General features: G+C 43.6%; 1 protein-coding gene across 2 annotated transcripts; it reads right to left on the reverse strand.

Moving 5' to 3' along the window:
• Positions 1-152: 152 nt before the first annotated feature.
• col1a2 (collagen, type I, alpha 2) lies at positions 153-18,001 on the reverse strand. 2 transcript variants are annotated; one of them, XM_049601416.1, is made up of 49 exons: positions 17,791-18,001; positions 14,652-14,704; positions 14,148-14,231; positions 13,518-13,574; positions 13,314-13,358; positions 13,138-13,191; positions 12,942-12,995; positions 12,736-12,789; positions 12,572-12,625; positions 11,899-11,952; positions 11,538-11,582; positions 11,294-11,392; positions 10,955-11,008; positions 10,537-10,635; positions 10,172-10,216; positions 9,978-10,076; positions 9,743-9,796; positions 9,523-9,630; positions 9,364-9,417; positions 9,119-9,217; positions 8,804-8,857; positions 8,580-8,678; positions 8,420-8,473; positions 8,261-8,314; positions 8,088-8,141; positions 7,816-7,869; positions 7,670-7,714; positions 7,375-7,473; positions 6,991-7,098; positions 6,824-6,877; positions 6,658-6,711; positions 5,515-5,568; positions 5,320-5,373; positions 5,059-5,166; positions 4,631-4,684; positions 4,268-4,321; positions 3,928-4,089; positions 3,646-3,753; positions 3,428-3,535; positions 2,789-2,842; positions 2,577-2,684; positions 2,380-2,433; positions 2,180-2,287; positions 2,006-2,059; positions 1,785-1,892; positions 1,424-1,667; positions 1,132-1,316; positions 762-1,004; positions 153-590 (listed from the first exon to the last, which is right to left on the reverse strand). In XM_049601416.1, exons 1-49 carry the CDS (start codon positions 17,858-17,860, stop codon positions 444-446), a joined length of 4,071 nt encoding a protein of 1,356 aa, XP_049457373.1. In that variant the 5' UTR covers positions 17,861-18,001; the 3' UTR covers positions 153-443. The 2 variants fall into 2 exon arrangements, with proteins under 2 accessions (XP_049457373.1, XP_049457372.1); XM_049601415.1 differs by lacking the exons at positions 5,515-5,568; positions 6,658-6,711; positions 6,824-6,877; ... (1 more) ...; positions 7,375-7,473; positions 17,791-18,001 and adding an exon at positions 15,062-15,086 and having other exon boundaries at positions 14,652-14,687.
• Positions 18,002-19,474: the final 1,473 nt, after the last annotated feature.

Below are 19,474 nucleotides of genomic sequence, written 5' to 3' on the forward strand. Positions count from 1 at the left end.
TTAGAAGTCTTAACATCTCGGTTGTGGACCCAGGTTTTGTCAAAAGTATTTTCTTTAGGTACAGGCATGAGGTAGTTTAAACCTTTTTTTCATGGAAATTGTGGTTTTAAACCTCCTCTTTGGAAGATATACAAAGACCACAAAGTGATGCATACTTTCAGCGTTTTTATTACACTTCTTTTATTTTTTACAAAAGGATGACATGATGTCCCACAACAAGGTGTTTTCCCGCGTCCCTTTGGGTTGCTGTATTAATTTGCATTGCACAAACGCTCCGTTCAGTCCGTTCAGTCCTTTCAGATAGTTGCCCATCTTAAGCAAGTGGATGCGCAGAGAGAAATCAGCATTCAGTATAAAAAAAAAAACAACACAGAAAGAAGGGCAGAGATTTTGTTTTTTTCGTTCTTTCTCTCGTTTTTGGTGTTAATTTATCATGAGTCTATTTATTTGAAACAGACTGGGCCAATGTCCAAACCAAACTCCTGATCAGCTCCACCAATGTCCAAAGGTGCAATGTCGAGGATGGGCAGGCGAGATGGTTTATTCGTTCTGTACTCAATGACTGTCTTGCTCCACTCACCAGTGTGTCTCTGCAGGTGTAATGGAAAAAAAGGAGACCTTGTTTTAGAACAGTGGCAAAATAAATCAAATCACACAGCGGTAAGACAAATTAGCTCTGTCCCATGACACCAAAAATTGCATTAATTTAACAGTTACAAATGAAACTGAAGGATAACAGCAATGACCAAAGGGCTACTCACAGTGCAGCCGTCCTCCAGCACGGAGAAGGTGAAGCGGCTGTTGCCCTCGGCTCTCAGCTCCACATCGTTGGAGCCCTGGACCACCACAGCCCTCTTCAGGTCACCGGTCTCATCACTCATGTAGGCATTGCTGTTCTTGCAGTGGTAGGTGATGTTCTGGGTAGCCTCGTTGGAAAGCAGGCGCATGAAGGCAAGCTGGGTGGCCATGCTCTGTGGGCTGATGGTCTCATCGTTGTAGGTAAACTGCATGGAGGAAAGAGAGACAGTCAGAATTCAAATATGATACACAGAGTAACCGACAATCCTGGATAGTATACCTTTAAACCAAATAAAAGGAAAATGAATATGTCTCCTCTCTGGAGATGCTCACCTCAGTACCACCGTTGATGGTCTCTCCGAACCAGACGTGTTTCTTGCCCTCGGTGCTTCTGAACCAGTTCTTGCGGGCAATGCTTCCGGGGTGGGCGTGGATGCAGGTCTCGCGGGTGCTGAAGTCGCAGAAGACCTTGATGGCATCATTACTGCATCCCTGGTTGGGGTCAATCCAGTAGAATCCTACATGGTAGGAAAACGGAGTCAAAATTGATAGAAACAAGGCACTGCATAGGCTGCAAAAGACATCTAAAGTGTACTGCGGTGCTAGCAGATTTAGTTTTGTTTACCGCTGCTCCATTCGGGGTGGCTGAGTTTGATGTCACGGCAGGTGCGGGCAGGGTTCTTCCTGGATCCCTCAGGGGTGAGCAGGTTCTCGATCTGAGTGTTGAGGGACTTGATAGTGGCATCGACCTCGTAGTCCTTGGCTCTCAGAGCAGGCTGATCGGCTCTGTACTCATCATATCCAGAGACATCATATCCACCACCAGCGGGGCCGGGAGGTCCGGGCAGACCAGGAGCTCCAGGAGGACCCTGATATGAATGAGAGAATGGATTAATATGTGGATCAAAGTTGCAGTTGAATCCTTTGCAGATCCTTTGATAAAATGAGCCAAACTATCTGGTTTACAAGACTCTAGGTGTGCTTACAACAGGTCCAACGTATCCAGGGGGTCCACGAGCACCAGGGGCGCCAATAGTTCCATGGCTACCAGCTCTGCCGTCCTTACCAGGGGGTCCATGGGGTCCAGCAGGTCCCTGAAGAGGAGGTCATCACATGGCAAAGTCAAGAATTTTGACATTTTATGACTGTATTGTAATTACACTATCTCCAGTATTTGGTGCCTTTGTGATCACAAAAAAAGACTTACTCTTGGTCCAGCAGGTCCATTAGGTCCAGCAGGTCCAGTGTCACCGGAGGGTCCCTGAGAGCAGAGAAAGTGTACCATTGAATGACATTATAGTAAACATCTTAGATTAGATCAGCACATGTAGATGTAAGTTTCCATATTTTGTGTGCATCGTGATGCTGGGCCGTCACTCACAGAAGGTCCGGGCATTCCCTGGAGACCAGCATGTCCACGCAGACCCTTCATGCCTCTTTCTCCCTTCTCACCAGCAACTCCCTTCTCACCACGGGGTCCAGCGGGTCCCTATAACATGCATACACACACACATTACATCTGTGTACTTTTAGTCAATGAACACTATTTTTTGTGCTATTCCTGTGCTTCTTTGTACTTACAGCGGCACCTCTAGCTCCAGCAGGGCCAACAGCTCCAGCGGGACCTCCAGGGCCCTGGTCACAAGAGAGACAAGGAATGAAGGATGAATGAAGAAGGCAGATGACTGTAGATGTTGTTTACCTTGTAAATGTTGCTAATTGAAAGTAGTCTAGTAGAGAATCCATTTTAAAAAGGGTTACTGTTTATTTATACTTACAGACTCTCCACGGTTTCCAGCTCTGCCAGCAGCTCCAGTGGGTCCAGCAGGTCCGGGGGCACCAGCAAGTCCCATGGCACCAGCAGGTCCGGGCTCACCACGATCTCCCTAAACATGGTGGAAAAGGGCAGATGAAGGTCAGATCACAGGGTATGTGTGTGTGTGTATACTCTGTATACAAATGTGCTGTAAGGTGTATGAAAAGGCATTACCTTGAATCCAGGAGCACCAGGACGGCCAGGGGGGCCATCATTACCAGGGTTACCCTGTAGATGGCAAAGAATATTGTAGTTTACATAAAAGTTTCAATCTTTATGTCAGGCTATTGTGTCAGGTTGTGTCAAATGCACATATTCTAAAGATTATGGTGAGCATGTCCCCTTATTGGCCCTGGAAATCTACACCCATGCAACCAAGAAACCAAACTTACATTTATTACTACAGCTGCAACCATTGATAAGTTCGTTGTAAACTATTAAAATAATTGATTTTCTGATTCCAGCTTCTTAAATGTGAATATTTTCTGGTTTCTTTCCTCCTCTATGACAGTAAACTGCATATATATGTGGGCTGTGGATAAATCAAGACATCATCTTGGCCTTTGGGAAACACTAATTGACGTTTGTCACCATTTTCTGACATTTTGGAGACCAAACCACTAATTGGTTGATTGAGAAAATAATTGACCAATTAACCGACAGGGAAAACAATTAATAGTTCCTGCCCTATTTACAACAAGTCATATCTAAGTCAAAAAACAGTACTTCTACTCCGGATATTTTGATACTCTCTCCACATTTGATCACCACTAACAGGTCATTGAACCTGTTATTGGCCTGTTCAGTCCTTACCTCACGTCCAGCCTCTCCCTGGGGTCCGGTCATACCAGGCAGGCCAATGTTGCCAGGGGCACCACGGGCTCCAGCAGGACCAGAGGGTCCAACTCTACCAGGCTCTCCCTGTGACAGGATGCAGAGAAAATCGTTACAGTCAGGCTTCAAACTGTATGTGATATAGGACTCATCTATATATCCTCTGTAGAACACTGTCAGTCTTAATTTGTGCTTACCACAGCACCAGCACCACCAGGTGAACCACGATCTCCTCTAGCACCAGGCAGACCAACGAATCCCTGAAGTCCAAGAGGACCGCTGCTTCCAGGAGCACCAGGAGCACCCTAAACACACACAGGTCACATATCAATGCATTGATAATGAAGATTTATAGATCTATGTGACCACAATAAAGATATAAACTTAGTTATATATTTTTTATCAGACTAATTATCGTTTTAATCATTTCAATTTCCCACAGTCTCATAATTTGTACTGGAAAAAGAGCTATGACTTACAGCGGGACCGGGCTCTCCAGAAGGTCCCTTCTCTCCAGATGGGCCAGGTGGTCCAACCATACCCTGATCTCCAGAAGGACCAGAAGGACCAGGATCACCACGGAGACCACGAGGTCCATCCTTACCAGCGGGACCAGCGGAGCCAGGGGGTCCAACAATACCCTGACAGCAGAGGAGGAGGAGAGCGGGTTAATGTCAAATGTGATCGTTTTGTTTCACTGTTATGAGAAGCAGCATGATGAGAGGATGAACTGAAAATGTTATTTAAATAACCCAGTGTATTCAGTGTGGGTCTGCACATGTGTACGTCCTCACTAATGACTGCAAATATGATACTCACAGCAGGGCCAGCAGCACCAACTCTGCCAGCAGCACCAGGGAAACCAGTCAGACCCTGAAATTGGAAACACACATCATCAAAGGTACAGCAGTCACTAGGAGTGTTTAGTATGTCTATGTGTGTGTGAAATTTGATGTTATCATTTGGTAAAAATTCAGTATTTGACATTTCTGTTGTTCTCTAATTGTCTTATTAGATTTTTTACTTTAATTTTCAGTCACTACATGCTCTGGTAGCCTTCCATTGATTTGAAATGGCCATTTGGCTAGTGGGGTTGAAGTAAGTGGGTGTGAGTGAGTGTAACAGGTACAACAGAAATTAAATCTGCGCTTATGTGTGCTGCTGTGATGTTTCAATACTCACAGGAGGGCCGTTATCTCCACGAGGACCAGTAGGTCCAGCAGGGCCAGAAGCACCCTAGATAAACAGATGAAAAAAATCAGACACCATTCCGTATTAGCATAAAGGAGAGTCCACAACAATGAGGATAACTATAAAAATAAAAATGAATATCTAACTCAATTGGATTGCTGAGTCCACACAGTGATCAGTGGCTGGATGAGTGAATGAGTGAACACTGAAAGCCAATCAGACCCATCCACATTGCATCACAGCTGGAGCTTGCAGCATGCTTGGCCCCACGATTTACAGAACATTACCGTTCATCAGTATGGATGCTAACAGTGTTATCGTTATAGTTCTTGGTGTGGATGGCCCTTTACTACTCATATCTCGTTTGAGTTTATACATTCTCAATATATGAGTATGTCTCAAGTGTAAATTATACTAACAGGAGGTCCAGACTGTCCAGCAGGTCCAGCAGGACCAGCGGGGCCAGATTCTCCCTTTCCACCAGAAGGTCCACGCTCTCCTCTTGCTCCGGTCTGACCATCAGCGCCCTGTAAACCGGAAAAGTAATGGGGCTGGGTTAGTGTCTGGGCAACTGTGTGTGTGTGTGTGTGTGTGTGTGTGTGTGTGTGTGTGTGTGTGTGTGTGTGTGTGTATTTGTGTCACAGTATGTTGTATTGGAAGGTGACTGGCTGCTGGCTTACAGGTGGTCCAGCGAATCCAGGAGCTCCAGCAGGTCCAACCTCTCCACGCTCTCCCTGTGGACAAGAAGCAGTGGGTCAGCAAGGTTTGTTGTCTCAAGGTCTTAATCTGACATTTATGTCAACTGGTTATTTAGGGTGAATATAGCAGAACCGTTCATGCTTGTTTAATGAAGAAAGTCAGCAACAGCTACTTACAGGGGCTCCACGAACTCCAGCAGGGCCAGCAGGTCCGAAGGCACCGCTCTCACCCTGGAGGAGAGAACAGTGAGTGAGTCACTAGCCTAGCATTGCTCCATCAATCCAACCATTGATTACTATACATCAATAGATTCATACACACGAGAAATCATTTGTACGCATCAGCATTGATTTAAATGCACTCTATTGCATTTTGGGTGGCTGTGGCTCTGGAGGTTGTTGGCGGTTTCACCCCCAGATCTTCGAGTCCACATGTTGAAGCATCCTTGGGCAAGATTCTAAACCCCACACTGCTCAAGTGTGAGTGTGTGTGAATGTTTAAGGTGAGTAGCTGGTGGCACCTGCTATGGTAGCCTCGGCCATCGGTGTGTGAATGGGTGAATGTGACATGTAGTATAAAAGCACTTTAAGTGGTCAGACAGACTAGAAAGGGCACTGGGCCAAAAGCTCATTTACCATTTACTTTTGTAGTGTACAGCTTGTTAATCTGCTAATGAATTAGACAACTTGATCAGCTGATATGACTCTTACAAAAGATGATTCTCTGGTTTTCCTCTTTTAAGCAATGCAAATGTAGTGTCATTGTTTTTGTTGTAATTCTGTGTCTGCCAGTTGTTTACATAGCCGACAAAGCAATAAACAGTGAAATAAATAGCACTGCAAGGGTAACGTTAGCTGCTTAAAACAGCATATAACAGCATGAAAATATTGAAAATGTAAAAGTTCTGCATTTGTCTGCTTCATTTATAATGTTATCACCACTTCTATCCTGGATTACGTTGTAATCGAGTCATTGATGTAATATTATTAAACAGCCATCAGGTGGCAGTGTTGAGGTTCTAGCTTGAGATACAAAGCTACTGTACTGTGGGGGTTCTCCTACGGGGAATGGGGTGTCCAATGATATGGACTTGAGTTGGCCAACCAAGAGATAATTTCTTGATTTGATTTCAACTACACATCTCAATGGCTCTCTTGTGTACATCACTGGTCAGTCAGCCATCTTGAATAATGTTGGAGGTAGCCATTTTTAGGTCCATAGCATAAATTAATCTGTGTTACAGCGTTTATCCTAAACATATTTATTGTGATGTCATTATTTGTCATGTGGTAAATAATATCCGCACGTCACCTACTTACCTTATCACCATTGGCTCCAGTGGGTCCAGGAGGTCCAGCGGGTCCGGGCAAGCCCTGGAAAGATAGAGGAGATGACACTGAGGCCAAGGCTGGGATTGCTACAGTCAAACTAATGGAGTGAGTGGCTATCATTTTTTTTTAAGAAGAACCAGAGAGTTGAACTTACACGGCTACCATCTCTGCCAGCATTGCCGTCAGGTCCTCTGTGTCCAGCCTCTCCCTATAGGAGAGAGAGCAGGAGGGAAAATTGAGAAAAAATACATTCTTATTGACAAATCTGAGTGATTTTGAGGGCTAAAATCTTTATTTCAAGGTGGTATTTTTGGATCTTACCTTCTCTCCCTTGCCTCCAGGGGGTCCAGCGGCTCCACGCTCACCGGGCATGCCACCAGGTCCCTGGTGTCCAGGACCGCCAGCAGCTCCAGCAGCGCCAGGCTCTCCCTGGAAACAGACGTGACAAACTATGGTTCCTTTTCGCATAGAACACACATGCGTCCATAAATACATAATCTCATATATGAGCTTGGTACTGACATATTCTGATTATAGAGGATTATTGTACACAAAAGAACATATAAACAACGTATATATGCTGCAGTAAAGTTTATGTTTAGAATTTATTCAACATTGATCAGATATTGGTAAACTCTGCTACCGTCTGTTAGGTCAACATTTCATTTATAATCTTTGCTTCTCACAGCCATGGCATCATCTTACCTTGCCACCATCAGTTCCGGGGGTTCCAGCGGGTCCACGGGGTCCAATTGGTCCCTGAGGTCCAGAAGCTCCAGCAGCACCAGGGTTACCACGCTCTCCCTGGAGGAACACAAAGAGGAAGTCAGTGTATTGTCTTTATATGCATGTAAATGTAATCTGCCACATTTAGAGATATTTTCTGTTTGTATTCTAACTATTTCATTAGTTTTGACATCTTACTAAAATTAAAGTAAAACTCTACCGGCTACTACTACATAATGAGTATTGGCACAAAGACATGGACAGGTGAACTCACCTTGGCACCAGCAGGTCCAGAAACTCCCTGGTCTCCTGGGATACCCTATAGAGAGATAAACAGTGGGTTAGAAATGTACTGCCTATTCTACAATTTCTATGGTTTGACTGTACAATATGGTAGAAGTAAGTGTGTGCGTTACTTACTCTGTCTCCGGGTTTGCCAGCCTCTCCAGCACCTCCAGCAGGACCAGGCAGACCCTGAAAACACCAAGCCACAAAATCAGGAACAGTGACCTCAACAGTGCTATTTATGCAGATACTGCTGTATTAAAAGCACACTTAAGGTGCAGGTAATGTATGTAGCTACTAACATGGAACAGCAGTTAGATTGAATTTACCATATTCATATTTTTGAATATGCTTTTTTTGACTCGTTTATAATGAGCAGAGAGTAAAATCAAAAGCTGGATCCACACCTGGAAGCCAGGAGCTCCAGCAGCCCCCGCCTCTCCCTTCTCACCAGGACCGCCCTGTAGATGAAGAAAGAAGACCAATGTTTAAAATAGAAAATCACAGTCATAAATGTATGTATTTGTCGGAAGAGGCGAAACTGCCATTAATTGGGCGCAACATACATAAGGATACTTACAGCAGGTCCAGTAGCACCAGTGGCTCCATTGTTGCCATCAGGTCCAGGGGGTCCCTAGATAGAAATATGATGGCATGTTATAACAACTGACAATGGAGCTGACAAGTATTTTATCAGTGAGGTACTGTATGAAACACCTGTTGGGTATTTTTGACTTACTCTCAGTCCAGTGGGGCCAGTGGCTCCCTTGTCTCCAGGCTTGCCAGCCTCACCCTAAAGGAGGCAAGAGGTGGTTTAAGCACAGGTTATGATAAACTTGATTAACAATAAAGAAAAGGATGAAGCTCCAAATGCTTATCGTGGCTCTATTTCTACTTACACCAGGTCCTTTGGGTCCGGGGAATCCAATGTTTCCGGGCTGGCCTCTAGGTCCAGTTGGGCCAGGGGGTCCACCACGGCCATCTTGTCCAGCGGGGCCCTGGAGGGAGAAACAGGCAGTACAACAGGAAGTCACGTTGATTGCATTTATTGCAGCAAATATGATCATGAAGTAAAAAAAAAAACAATAACTTCTGCTTCAGTGCAAAATTCAGATTTACTCACAGCAGGTCCCTCCTTTCCTGGGGGTCCGGAGCTTCCAGGGCTTCCTGGGAGACCCTGTAGAAAATAAAAATTGGTCATTAAGATGAATGTTTTGTCATTAATTTGTACTGCTACATACATACAAGGAATGTAACTCCAATTTTTGTTACTCTCAATAGCCTTGTACTAAAGCCATTACAGCACTCCTGCTCCAAGCTATTCTAACTCAGCTATTCTAGCTCACCATGGACCTATTCTCTCTTTAAACTTGACTGACAGAACTAACACAGACATGAGATCCCTCTGAAAAAATACAGAATTGAGCAAAAGACTCACCCTGAGACCAGCTGGGCCAGATTCACCGGCACGGCCAGCATCTCCAGGGGGTCCACGAGGTCCAGCAGCACCAGTGGCACCACGGGCACCAGGCATGCCCTACAAGAAGGAGACAAAGAGGTCGAAGGTAAATGAGGTGGAAATTTAACCATATAACTGAATGGTGACTATATTTGGAAACAAGACATAGCTTTATTTTTTGGTTTGCATGTTGGTGGAATGAAATTAGTTCTTTGACCACTTACAATAGGACCAGTTCTTCCCTCGCTACCAGGCATACCACGGCTGCCAGGGGCACCCTGTAAGAGACACACAGGCATTAGCAGGTCGAAGACAAAATTCATCTGAATATGGATTCATATGAGTGCAACACCACCCATCAGAGACAACGATCTGGTACTCACTCTAGCTCCACGGTTTCCAGCAGGTCCAGTGGCACCAAGCTCACCAGTGGGTCCTCTCTTACCCTCCTCACCCTGAGGTCCAGGGGGTCCCTGAGGTCCAGAGTTACCCTGCGGGAGGCAACAGAGAAGTTGAAGGACAACAGTCATACACAGTCAGATGTCTTCAGTTTCAGTTTGGTCAAATTTCAAGCCAAAGAACAGGATCGGGGTGTGAACTTACAGGCTCTCCCTTGGGTCCACCATCTCCCTTAACACCCTGGGTACCAGGATCTCCCTGAGACAGATAAACAGATGCAATTAATGAAACAATCACAATTACTGGACAGTTACTGGTCTGCGTTGTGTATACATTTGCATGTTTCCATGTGGATATGTATGTTTTTTGTGGATGATATACATCCACAAAAAACATACATATCCACGTCTATATGTATCAGTGTTGGTGGTGTTCTTACAGCGAGGCCTCTCTGTCCAGCAGCACCCTGAGGGCCCTGAGGTCCAGGTCCTCCTCTTGGTCCAGGGAAGCCAGGAGCGCCAGCAACACCAGGGGCGCCCTAAATAACAGTGATGATGGACAGGTGAGAGTTAGTCAGGACCCTAAATGACCTTTGACCTATGTATGCTTGAAAAGTACAACTTAAGAACTTACAGCGGCTCCCTTGGCTCCGTTCAGACCATTATTACCAGGGTTACCCTAAAGGGGAAAAAACAAACAAACAAGAAATTAGGGAATCTTCCCAAAACAATTTAAAAACATCTGACTGAAAAATCCACTGCTACAAAAATTATTACATTTGACTTTTTCAAAGATTAAATAACTGCACTTTAATAGTGAATATGTGATAATGTCACACAAAGTAACTACAGTAAATGACAACATTTATATTCAATGGAGTTTTTGGAATTGATCAATGTAGTCTGGAAAAACACACCAATCAAAACAAAATCAAGGACTAAATAAAATACACGTTTTTGTTTCTAATTTCTCCAGGAACTTGGGAGTATTATACTTACAGGGGGACCGACGGGTCCAACAGCGCCATTGGGACCGGGCTCTCCTCTAGCTCCCTGAGCTCCAGTTGGGCCAGTAGCTCCAGCAGGTCCAATCTCTCCCTGGCAAAGATAAAAATACATCCAGGATTTAATAATGAAATCATAATGATGGGATGTATTGGTGTGCATTTGTTTGAGTATGCTTTAAATCATGAAAATAAATGGTCTGGAATGAGTGAGGAGTTTGCAGGTATGAACTATTCCCATGGGGATAGTCTACAAAAGCTTTTGGGATAGTGAACATGGCAGAAGGTTTTATTTCCTTGACAGATGCTTACACTGTATGTTAATGAGAATTGTCTCCTTCTGTGACCCTGAACATGAATCTCTCTGTGAGGATGTGTTGCCAAAAGGACACGGGAAGTGACATCACACTTACCTTGGGTCCGGGGCCACCGGGGAAACCTGGGGGACCAGCAGCTCCAAGAGGACCCTGGGCAGAAGAACAATAGATATAACATCAGGATATATGTAATATAGGTCAAAGCTCACATTAAGGTCAAAGTTGGTCTAATATGGGTGCAATCATATGCATATAATTAACATTTAGTGGCATAATTGCTTCTTCGTTTGATATTATATCACACATTATTGTTTAAACATTAAGATAATCACAAAGTACATTTTAGAAAGTATCTTAATGATACCTCTTGAGTTCAGTATTCACAAAATGGCTGAATCATAGAATCACGAAAGGGTTTATATGGCCAATACTCACAGCAGGACCGGCGGGTCCAACATTGCCATCAGCACCACGAGCACCAGCAGGGCCAGCAGGGCCAGCACGGCCTCTCTCACCAGGCAAACCACGAGATCCCTAAAGGGAGGACACACAAAGAAACAGAAATGATAAGACCAGTGCCTTTACTGCAGTCCTGTAGGGATTAATGATAAATTATGGCAAAGATTTATGATGGTTGCTGTGGTTTTGTGTGTAAATGGTGCATAAATTAAAAACTTACAGCAAGTCCGGGACTTCCAGCAGCTCCGTGTGCACCAGGCTCACCCTATAGGAGAGACAGGAGAAGGTGGGTTAGGTTGATGGGGCATCTGGAGTGAAGTGATTCAAGGTCAGAGGTTAACAGGTCAGAGAGATTTGATTGTGGGAAGTAAAGTGAAAACCATGACAAAGTAGTGGTAATGCTAAACTTGTAGTTTGGTCTGTTTTATTATTGCAATATTCACTCACACTACAGAAACTCTCCTACGTGAAATACATGCATCCTTGCAGAAACTACAGTGTATTACTGTAAACTTGTTCCCTAAGCTTATCAATGGGCTGCCATTAAAATGATTACAACAGGAACTGGGATCTGTTCTTACCTTGGGTCCAGCACCACCAGGCTCTCCCTTGCGTCCATCCAGACCAGTGTAACCCTGAAACGCAGAAAGAGAGTGACAATGGAAGATGTTTATGAGGGTTAAGGGACATCACATGCTGTGGGCTATATAAAGGGATAAAGCAGAATAAGATAAGCAGAAAACAGCACTGTTATTAGCTATTGGTACTAAAATGTGCTACTTCAAAGCAGAAAAAAATGAAACTTGAAATTGGAATATCAAAGAATCAGTTTGCTTCTTTGACTTCTTGAAAGAATACATATTGTTAACAAGACATCCAAAGTCTCATATGGGCCATTATGGAAGCTTGTCTTTCTTCAAAGGTGGTTTTACAGGAAGTTTGCCATCTGGCTGTAGAGGCTCTCAAGCAAAAACTGGGACAAAAAAATCTTAAATGTTAGCCATTAAGCTCTGTATTAAATCTACTATGCTCCCCAGGAGGCAGGAAACAGGAAGTTAGGATTGTAATCACTCCCAGCAGTGCTCGTTATGATGCACAAAACATTGGAGTCCACTTTTTACACAGGTGTAGCTTCTCCGCCATTTTTGTTTGGGAGCAGTTTCAACTGCTGGCTATAAGCCAGTGGGCTTCAGGTGTTTGGGTAAAGCACGCAGGTAAAGTTCAGGTCAAGCAGAGGAAAAGATCAGCACTCACTCTGTGTCCCTTCATTCCTGGAAGTCCAGGGGTTCCGGGGAATCCACGAGCGCCCTGCAATTCCACACAGAGAAAATATTACTGAGACAAACTCCAGATTTACTGTTCATATGTTTATCTGTGGGTTGTGTTTCATTCCCTTTGTTTCAGAGCAAATCTCTTACCTGTGGGCCGGGGGCACCTCTGTCTCCGGGCTTTCCAGGTCTGCCGTTGTTACCCTGTGAGTCAGCAAAACACACGTTACCATCTGACATTGCAGAAACTATATAGCAACAATTCAAATCCATATCAAGAAACTAAGTCTTTAGAAAACTTGTAAACAAAATTAGCCCCTAAAAAGGTTTTGGCAGAAACATAAATGTATACTTACGTCCTCTCCAGATTTGCCAGGGGGTCCAGGGGGGCCACGGGGACCGACGGGGCCCTTGGGAAGGAAAACCAGAACATTTCAGATCTCAAAGATGATCAAAGCTTTTAAGATGGTGGCATCACATGGGTACGTCTGACAAGGATTCTAATCCCATGATAATTTCAATGATTGTGAACATTTTGGAGGATGATCTTACAGTCTGTCCAGGCTCTCCGGGCTCACCAGGGTGTCCGGTGTGGCCCTGAGCACCCTGTTGAATGATAAAAACCAATTAGTCTTCATAGACAACGCAGCAACAGCAAACTGAGCTTATGGGTGTGAAGTTTGATCAGATCGCTCCATAGTTGAAATTTGCAGAGTGTGTGAACTTACAGGGGGTCCAGGAGGTCCAGGAGGGCCTCTAGCGCCCATCATACCCTGAAAAGGAGAAAGGAGTTAATTCTTCGTATTATTCATCAACACAAGTGCAACTGTATCAGGGCAGGAATCAGAATTCAAAGGTGTGAGACACCTGTATCCATCGACTATAATTATCTATGTGTAGGTAAGGCTGTAAAGACAGAGAGGGGCCCTCACCATGGGTCCAGGGCCGGGATCGGGAGCTTTTACACCATCATACTGAGCAGCAAAGTTCTGATAAACAGAAAGTAAACACAAATTAATGGGTTAGAATGACAGACTTCTAATAATATATCAGCGCTGTTGGACAAGCAGAGCATAAATTCACTTCAAATAAAAAGTGGTCACTGTTTCCAGCAGTCCAAACCAAATGTCATCGACATGGCACAAAAATCAGCCATGAAAAAATACTTGTGTAGCACACCACGACAAATGAACGTATATTATATTGAAATTTGTATCAAATCAGTGCTTGAGAGATCGAATTAACACAAATAGTAGCTTTGGTGTGTGTCATCCAAGTGTTAGCCATGGGGACAAATGGGCCAAGGGCAAAGGGTCAAAGGTCATGGGGTTATGACATCATTAAAAAGATTCAACACTTTTCCGGTTCAACATAAAAAATCAAGAGCTGCAGGGGGTGAATGTGGGTCAAATACATCAATTTCAGTACTTTTTTCCCGCATGTGAGAAATGTTGGAGGTCAAATCAAAGCTAGCGCACTATCATTACAGTTTCTGGACCACTTTTGGGACAAAAACTGCACAGCCAAGCTTCTTGTTTTACAAGAATAAACAGTGGACTTACTCCTCCAAGTCCAGGGGGTCCAGGGGGGCCAGCGGGGCCAGGGAGTCCGGGTTTGCCATCTCTTCCGTTTGGGCCCTGAGGACCCTGTAAAACACAGATGATGTAGTGAGTAAACACTGTTACTGAATGAACAGCTGCTGATGAGATGGTTTCTTAGATTAGTCTATTGCATCAATGAACATGATCTGATAACAGATAAAACTACTCATGTAGCAAATTGAGTTGATACAAGATAAGATGATCACGCTTCATGTCAGAATACGACTCAAGATAAAATAATTTACTGAATATATCACATTCATTCACATCACTATCATTGTCGTAAGCACTCGGTCATATGGGTAATGTAAACAAAGGGGTGTGGCCTACTGAGGTTAGAAGGTCAAATGACGTCAGCAAACAAGGTGCCAAACGTGCATCAAAAATAAACCGCATTAAATGCCTAAATGACATATCTGGTAACAGCTACTTGAATAAAGGAAGTAGAGTTGCACTTCAGCTTACCCGGTCACCTCGAGGTCCTTTCTCTCCTCTGGGACCCTGCAGCAGAAAAACAACTCCGTCAGACCAAAACACAGCGCAGACGCTGCTTCAGCAACATGTCAGCTTCTAACTATTCCTCCAGCAAAGCAAGCGTTCAATTTAAACTGCACTAAATGTAACTCAAAGCAAATTAAAACCAGATTCTAATCGTATTCAAATGATCTGGTATATGACAATAGCAATGAAATGTGTATGTACACAAACTTGACCTTACAGTTGGAGGGCAAGTGGCTTAAAACACATTTCAGTAATTAAATGACACATCATAAAGATGCCCTCTGACCTTTTCTACACATAAGCTATGCTTTATGTGTCTTACATGCCATGCTGTAGGTGCTAAATGACACATAAGAAGAACATCATGTGCTCACCTTGACTCTTCCCTAAATGGAAAAGAAGATAAATAAATGTAAGATTTATTTATTCAGTCTTTTCAGGGCCATTTGGGATGTATCAAACATCTAGCTCTCTGATCTTTCGCCATTGTAAGTAATATCTAAGCGTGCAAAAAATAGATAAAAACAATAGATAAAACATGCACATGCATGATAAAAACACAGCAGGGCAATGTGCATGTGATACAGATGATCAACATGTGCACAGAGAAGCTAAAAAAGCATCTAGACTCAACAACCTCTTGGCAGTAAGAGCATGTTAGTCCATGGGAAAAAACTAAAGTTCTGAAATGTTACCAGAACAAATTTAAAATATTAAAATGCTGCTGCTGACGCTACAGACATCGTGCTGATTTTTGGCAATCTCAGTTGAGAGCAGAATCAGTAAAACAAACACTCATCAGACTCCGTTTGTCTTACATCAGAGGGGGAATTCAATAATTTTCTTTTTTGTTTTATTTGAGGTGAAGATCTCAACCTATCAAAACCGGTCTGAGATCAGCTTTTGTGAAATCAAATCCAAATCAAAGAGGAGAGGGAGACTCCAAGAACTGACCCAAAGCCAGCTGTTAGGGGCAAACCTCCCTCTGCCCCTCAGAAAGGACCCTTTGTACCAGGCCCCATGGGTGCCTCAGAGCTGCGGTTTTAGCTTTCATTGACACAAACTTTAGCCAATAGGACCCTCACCTATCCGTGGACAGGAAGGGAGAAAACTGCGAGAAATAACTTGGATCAGGAGGCAGAAAATTCCTCCTAAATGAAATGCTCTGCCATCGTTGAGATTGCTCAAATGGTCAAGACCAGACGAGAGGTCTTCCTTTTATGGAGTATTTCACAGCATTTGGAGGAGGAAGGAAAAAGAGGGCAAAGAGACAAGGTAAAGCTATCTTTAAGACATATTGCTGTCAGGATTTCATGCATGTGTACTAACCGATTCTGTGGAGTTGGAGAGATGAGGAGGAGGGAGAGGGAGAAGAGGAGGGTGGGGGAGAGAAGAGGGGATACTCCGTTAGAACGTCAGTTAAAAAAGACACAATGTCATTTCCTATCTCTGCTTCTTTCTGTAGGTCAATGAAAAGTTGTTTTTCCTTTGCATGAGAACAAAGTCTACAAACGAGTACACACTACACTGTACCTACACTTTGCAGAAAGAAGAGTTAACGTCTTTACAGGATGTTAAAATGCACATTAACCATGTTTAAGTCTAATAATCCAAAGAAAACTTAGCAGAAATGACTTAATATTCAATGTCAAACAGGAAGCTGCACTTCTTTTGTGTTCTGAAGTCCCTGACTACCATCTGTGGCTTCAGTGATGTGTCTACACCAGTGTCTTGAAGTGTTAAACAAGCTCTTCTGACATGCCTAAAACAATTAGCCTTCCCGCATTGCTCTCAGTTTGCTCGCTGCAGCACAGGTATCAGCTCATTTCTAAAAGTGTAGCTGAGGGCCATCTCTGCATGCTAAACCTCTTCGAACTCTGCAGGCAGTGTGAATCCAGTGCTCAGTAGCATTCCAGCTATTAAGGATCCCGCTGCGAACAGGCCTGAACAGGTAGTGTATGCCCTTGGGACAGGAATAGTTGGCCTGCTACTGCAAACAGGGCAAGAATGACATCACTGGTGACTGTATGATGTGTTATTGATTATTTAAGGGTGTATTTTTCTAATTTTATGTTAAAAAGTGGCTGCATGTTTGTCTGATTTTGTACTAAAAATAGTGGTGCATTTTTAATTTAATTTAATTATTCAAAAAGAGTAAAAAGTTTTGACTATCTGACGACTCATTCGCGGCTGATGTCTGTATCTCTTGTTTCACTTTGTTGCAGGTGGACATCAGCTGGTCATGGCTGGGTTTGGTGCCGCTGGGACCTCCCCATGAACTCTAACGCCTCATGACCAATCTCCACCACGAGGGGGCGCGCTTGGACATTCAAAGTGATGTGAGACTATCATCTCCCCATTTAATGTGCTATGATTCTGAAAAATATCTCCAAGGAGCTTCAACTTCAATGCATATATTCTGATTTGATCTCTAAATCGTTTCGTAAATAAAGACAAATCACGCAGTTGACTGTACCTGTAAAGAAAGTTAAAGAAAATGCTTTTTAGTTTAACAAAATCTAGGAATATTAAAATATGCACGCATTTAGTGTCTTTAATATTTTTTTTTAAAAAAAAAAGTAGATATGCCTCTCTTTGCAGAGGACACAATCAAATTGGTGCCAAGCAGATGTTTGCATTCATGGCCACCAGGGGGAGACGTTGCTGTTTCCAATAATAAAGCTTGATTAGCTGGACGCCTGGATGGAACAATATGTACAACGCCCCACAGACTTTTTCATCCTATTCCTAAAGGAAAATTCACATTTAGCCTATTTTGATGACTCCACATGCACTAAAAGTTTAGAAAAGACCCCAGGCCGACTACTACAGGTCTCTTTCAAAGCAAGGAAACTTTTTTCCTAGGAGTGCAACTTCTCCCTCTCGGAAACTAATCAAATATAAAATAACTGTATCCTTGGAGAAAAGTTGAAGAATCCTCTGCATGAGCTCAATCCGTGGAGCTTTATTCTGCAGTGCTTTGAGCTGTCTCCAGGTTGACCTTCATGTAAGTCCCAAACAAAAGCCAAAGATCCTCAAGCAGTGGGACGCGAGAGAAAAAAATAATATCCATCACAGAAAAAGAGCAGATATTCAAACTTACGTTGACATGATGCTAGGTATGAAGTTACTGCAAGCAGCAACAGAATCCGAGTATCCACAAAGCTGAGCATGTCTAAGCAGACATGCAGACTCCTTGTGCTGCTAAACCCGTTTTAAACCACCCTCAAGCAGGCATACAGTTGTGGTGACACGAGTAACTCCAAACTGAGCACAAACCTGCTGCCGTGATGCTAGAATAATAAAGTTCTATCAGGCTTATTTATACGGCAGGAGGGTCCCTGGTCTGCGTGTCAAAAGTCAGCCCACCGGCCAATGAGAGAAGAGAAACCCAATCTGACTCCCATCCCTCTCCAGCTCAGACTCAGTCATGTGGTGCTGCATCTCCCAGCCTCCTCTCCACCAGAAACCGTTTGGCAAAGCTTTGGCGATGATGACGAGTGCAACGTTTTAATTAGATCCATTCTTTTTGAGGACGTGGACAGCGTCGACGTTTAAAAGGGAGAAGAAGGCCTTACGTTTTTTCCCCTCTTTTACGGCTTGCAGTGAATCCGGAGTGTCAGTACGGAGATGCAGGCACCGGGCGTCTAACCTTGCGCACAGTTTATGTTTGTGCGTAAAATGGCACATTTTGGTGCGCGTCGGTGGGCATCGGTTGGCACCAAGAGGAGCCGAGTCTTCTCCACTTTGGAATCTTTTTGGGGAACAATTACTTTTAGAAACAGACAGTAGGATTAGCTATTGAAACGTTGTTGGATTTTAGTTGGAATGGATTGTTAGTGTGCCGCTTTACGCACGGATCTTTTTTGGGGAAAAACTTTATTCTTATTCTTTTATTGCTTTGGGAGGCATTAGTGACTGCTCTGCTGTTTTGAGTATGTGGCTATCATCAATATCTCTCATGCAGTCAAACAGATTTCGTGTCATGCTTATTTTTTCCACACAAGTGCATCAAGCATTTCCTGAACAATTCACTGTCTTTTAAAATAAAATTATGTATCTATTCCTACATTTCTGTTACAACTCCTCAGATCAGATAGAATAATAGAATTAAAGCAAAAAGCACTGAAGTCAGCGACAGCAGCAGCTTATCAGTGGAATGCAGTGATTCACATACTCTGCTGGAGCTTGAGACTGACAAAAGACAGGTGTGAAGTAGAGCTCTAGTTTCAACCCCTCTCTCTCTCTGAGCAGCTCCTACCTGTCCACATGACCAGACATGTCATCTATTCTACCGCCACTCCAACAACACTCAGCGTGGCCCTCATACTGCCATATATTACACAGCCACTGTCCATTCCAGTGAGCAGAGAACACAGCATACACATATTCCTAACTTAAGACAAATGCAGTGATGCACTCAGTGTTTTAACACTTGCATTTACATTACAACCCCAGAGGGATGACAGAAAGTATCTATTGGGTACTAGAACAAATATATGGCCTGGTGGCCCTGTGTCACAGCCAGCTTAAATGCAGTTTTTCCAATCACAGGAGGACATATGACACTAAGCAGATCTTCAATGTTCATACAGGCTCCTGGCTGTTGTTTTAAAACAGGCTTAAAACATGCAAACTTATGAAAATCAAGTTCATGATATGGTCAAGTTCAGCCACTGAGGCCCTTTGTCATGGAGGGCATTTTGACTTGTCGCAGCAGGAAAAGCACAAGTGTAAATAAAACAAGTAATGGTGGCCGAATTCCTTTCAGGGTGCATACTGGCTCA

This window comes from Epinephelus fuscoguttatus, linkage group LG17 (genome assembly GCF_011397635.1).
Source record: "Epinephelus fuscoguttatus linkage group LG17, E.fuscoguttatus.final_Chr_v1".
NCBI classification, from domain to species: domain Eukaryota; kingdom Metazoa; phylum Chordata; class Actinopteri; order Perciformes; family Serranidae; genus Epinephelus; species Epinephelus fuscoguttatus.

Coding starts and splice junctions, on each gene's coding strand:
- col1a2 (XM_049601416.1), bottom strand. CDS start 17,860: ATGCTCAGCTTTGTGGATACTCGGATTCTGTTGCTGCTTGCAGTAACT. Junction 13,359..13,517: donor ATCCCGGCCCTGGACCCATG/GTGAGGGCCCCT, acceptor TCTCCTTTTCAG/GGTATGATGGGCGCTAGAGG. Junction 11,393..11,537: donor CTGGAAGTCCCGGACTTGCT/GTAAGTTTTTAA, acceptor TCCTCCCTTTAG/GGATCTCGTGGTTTGCCTGG.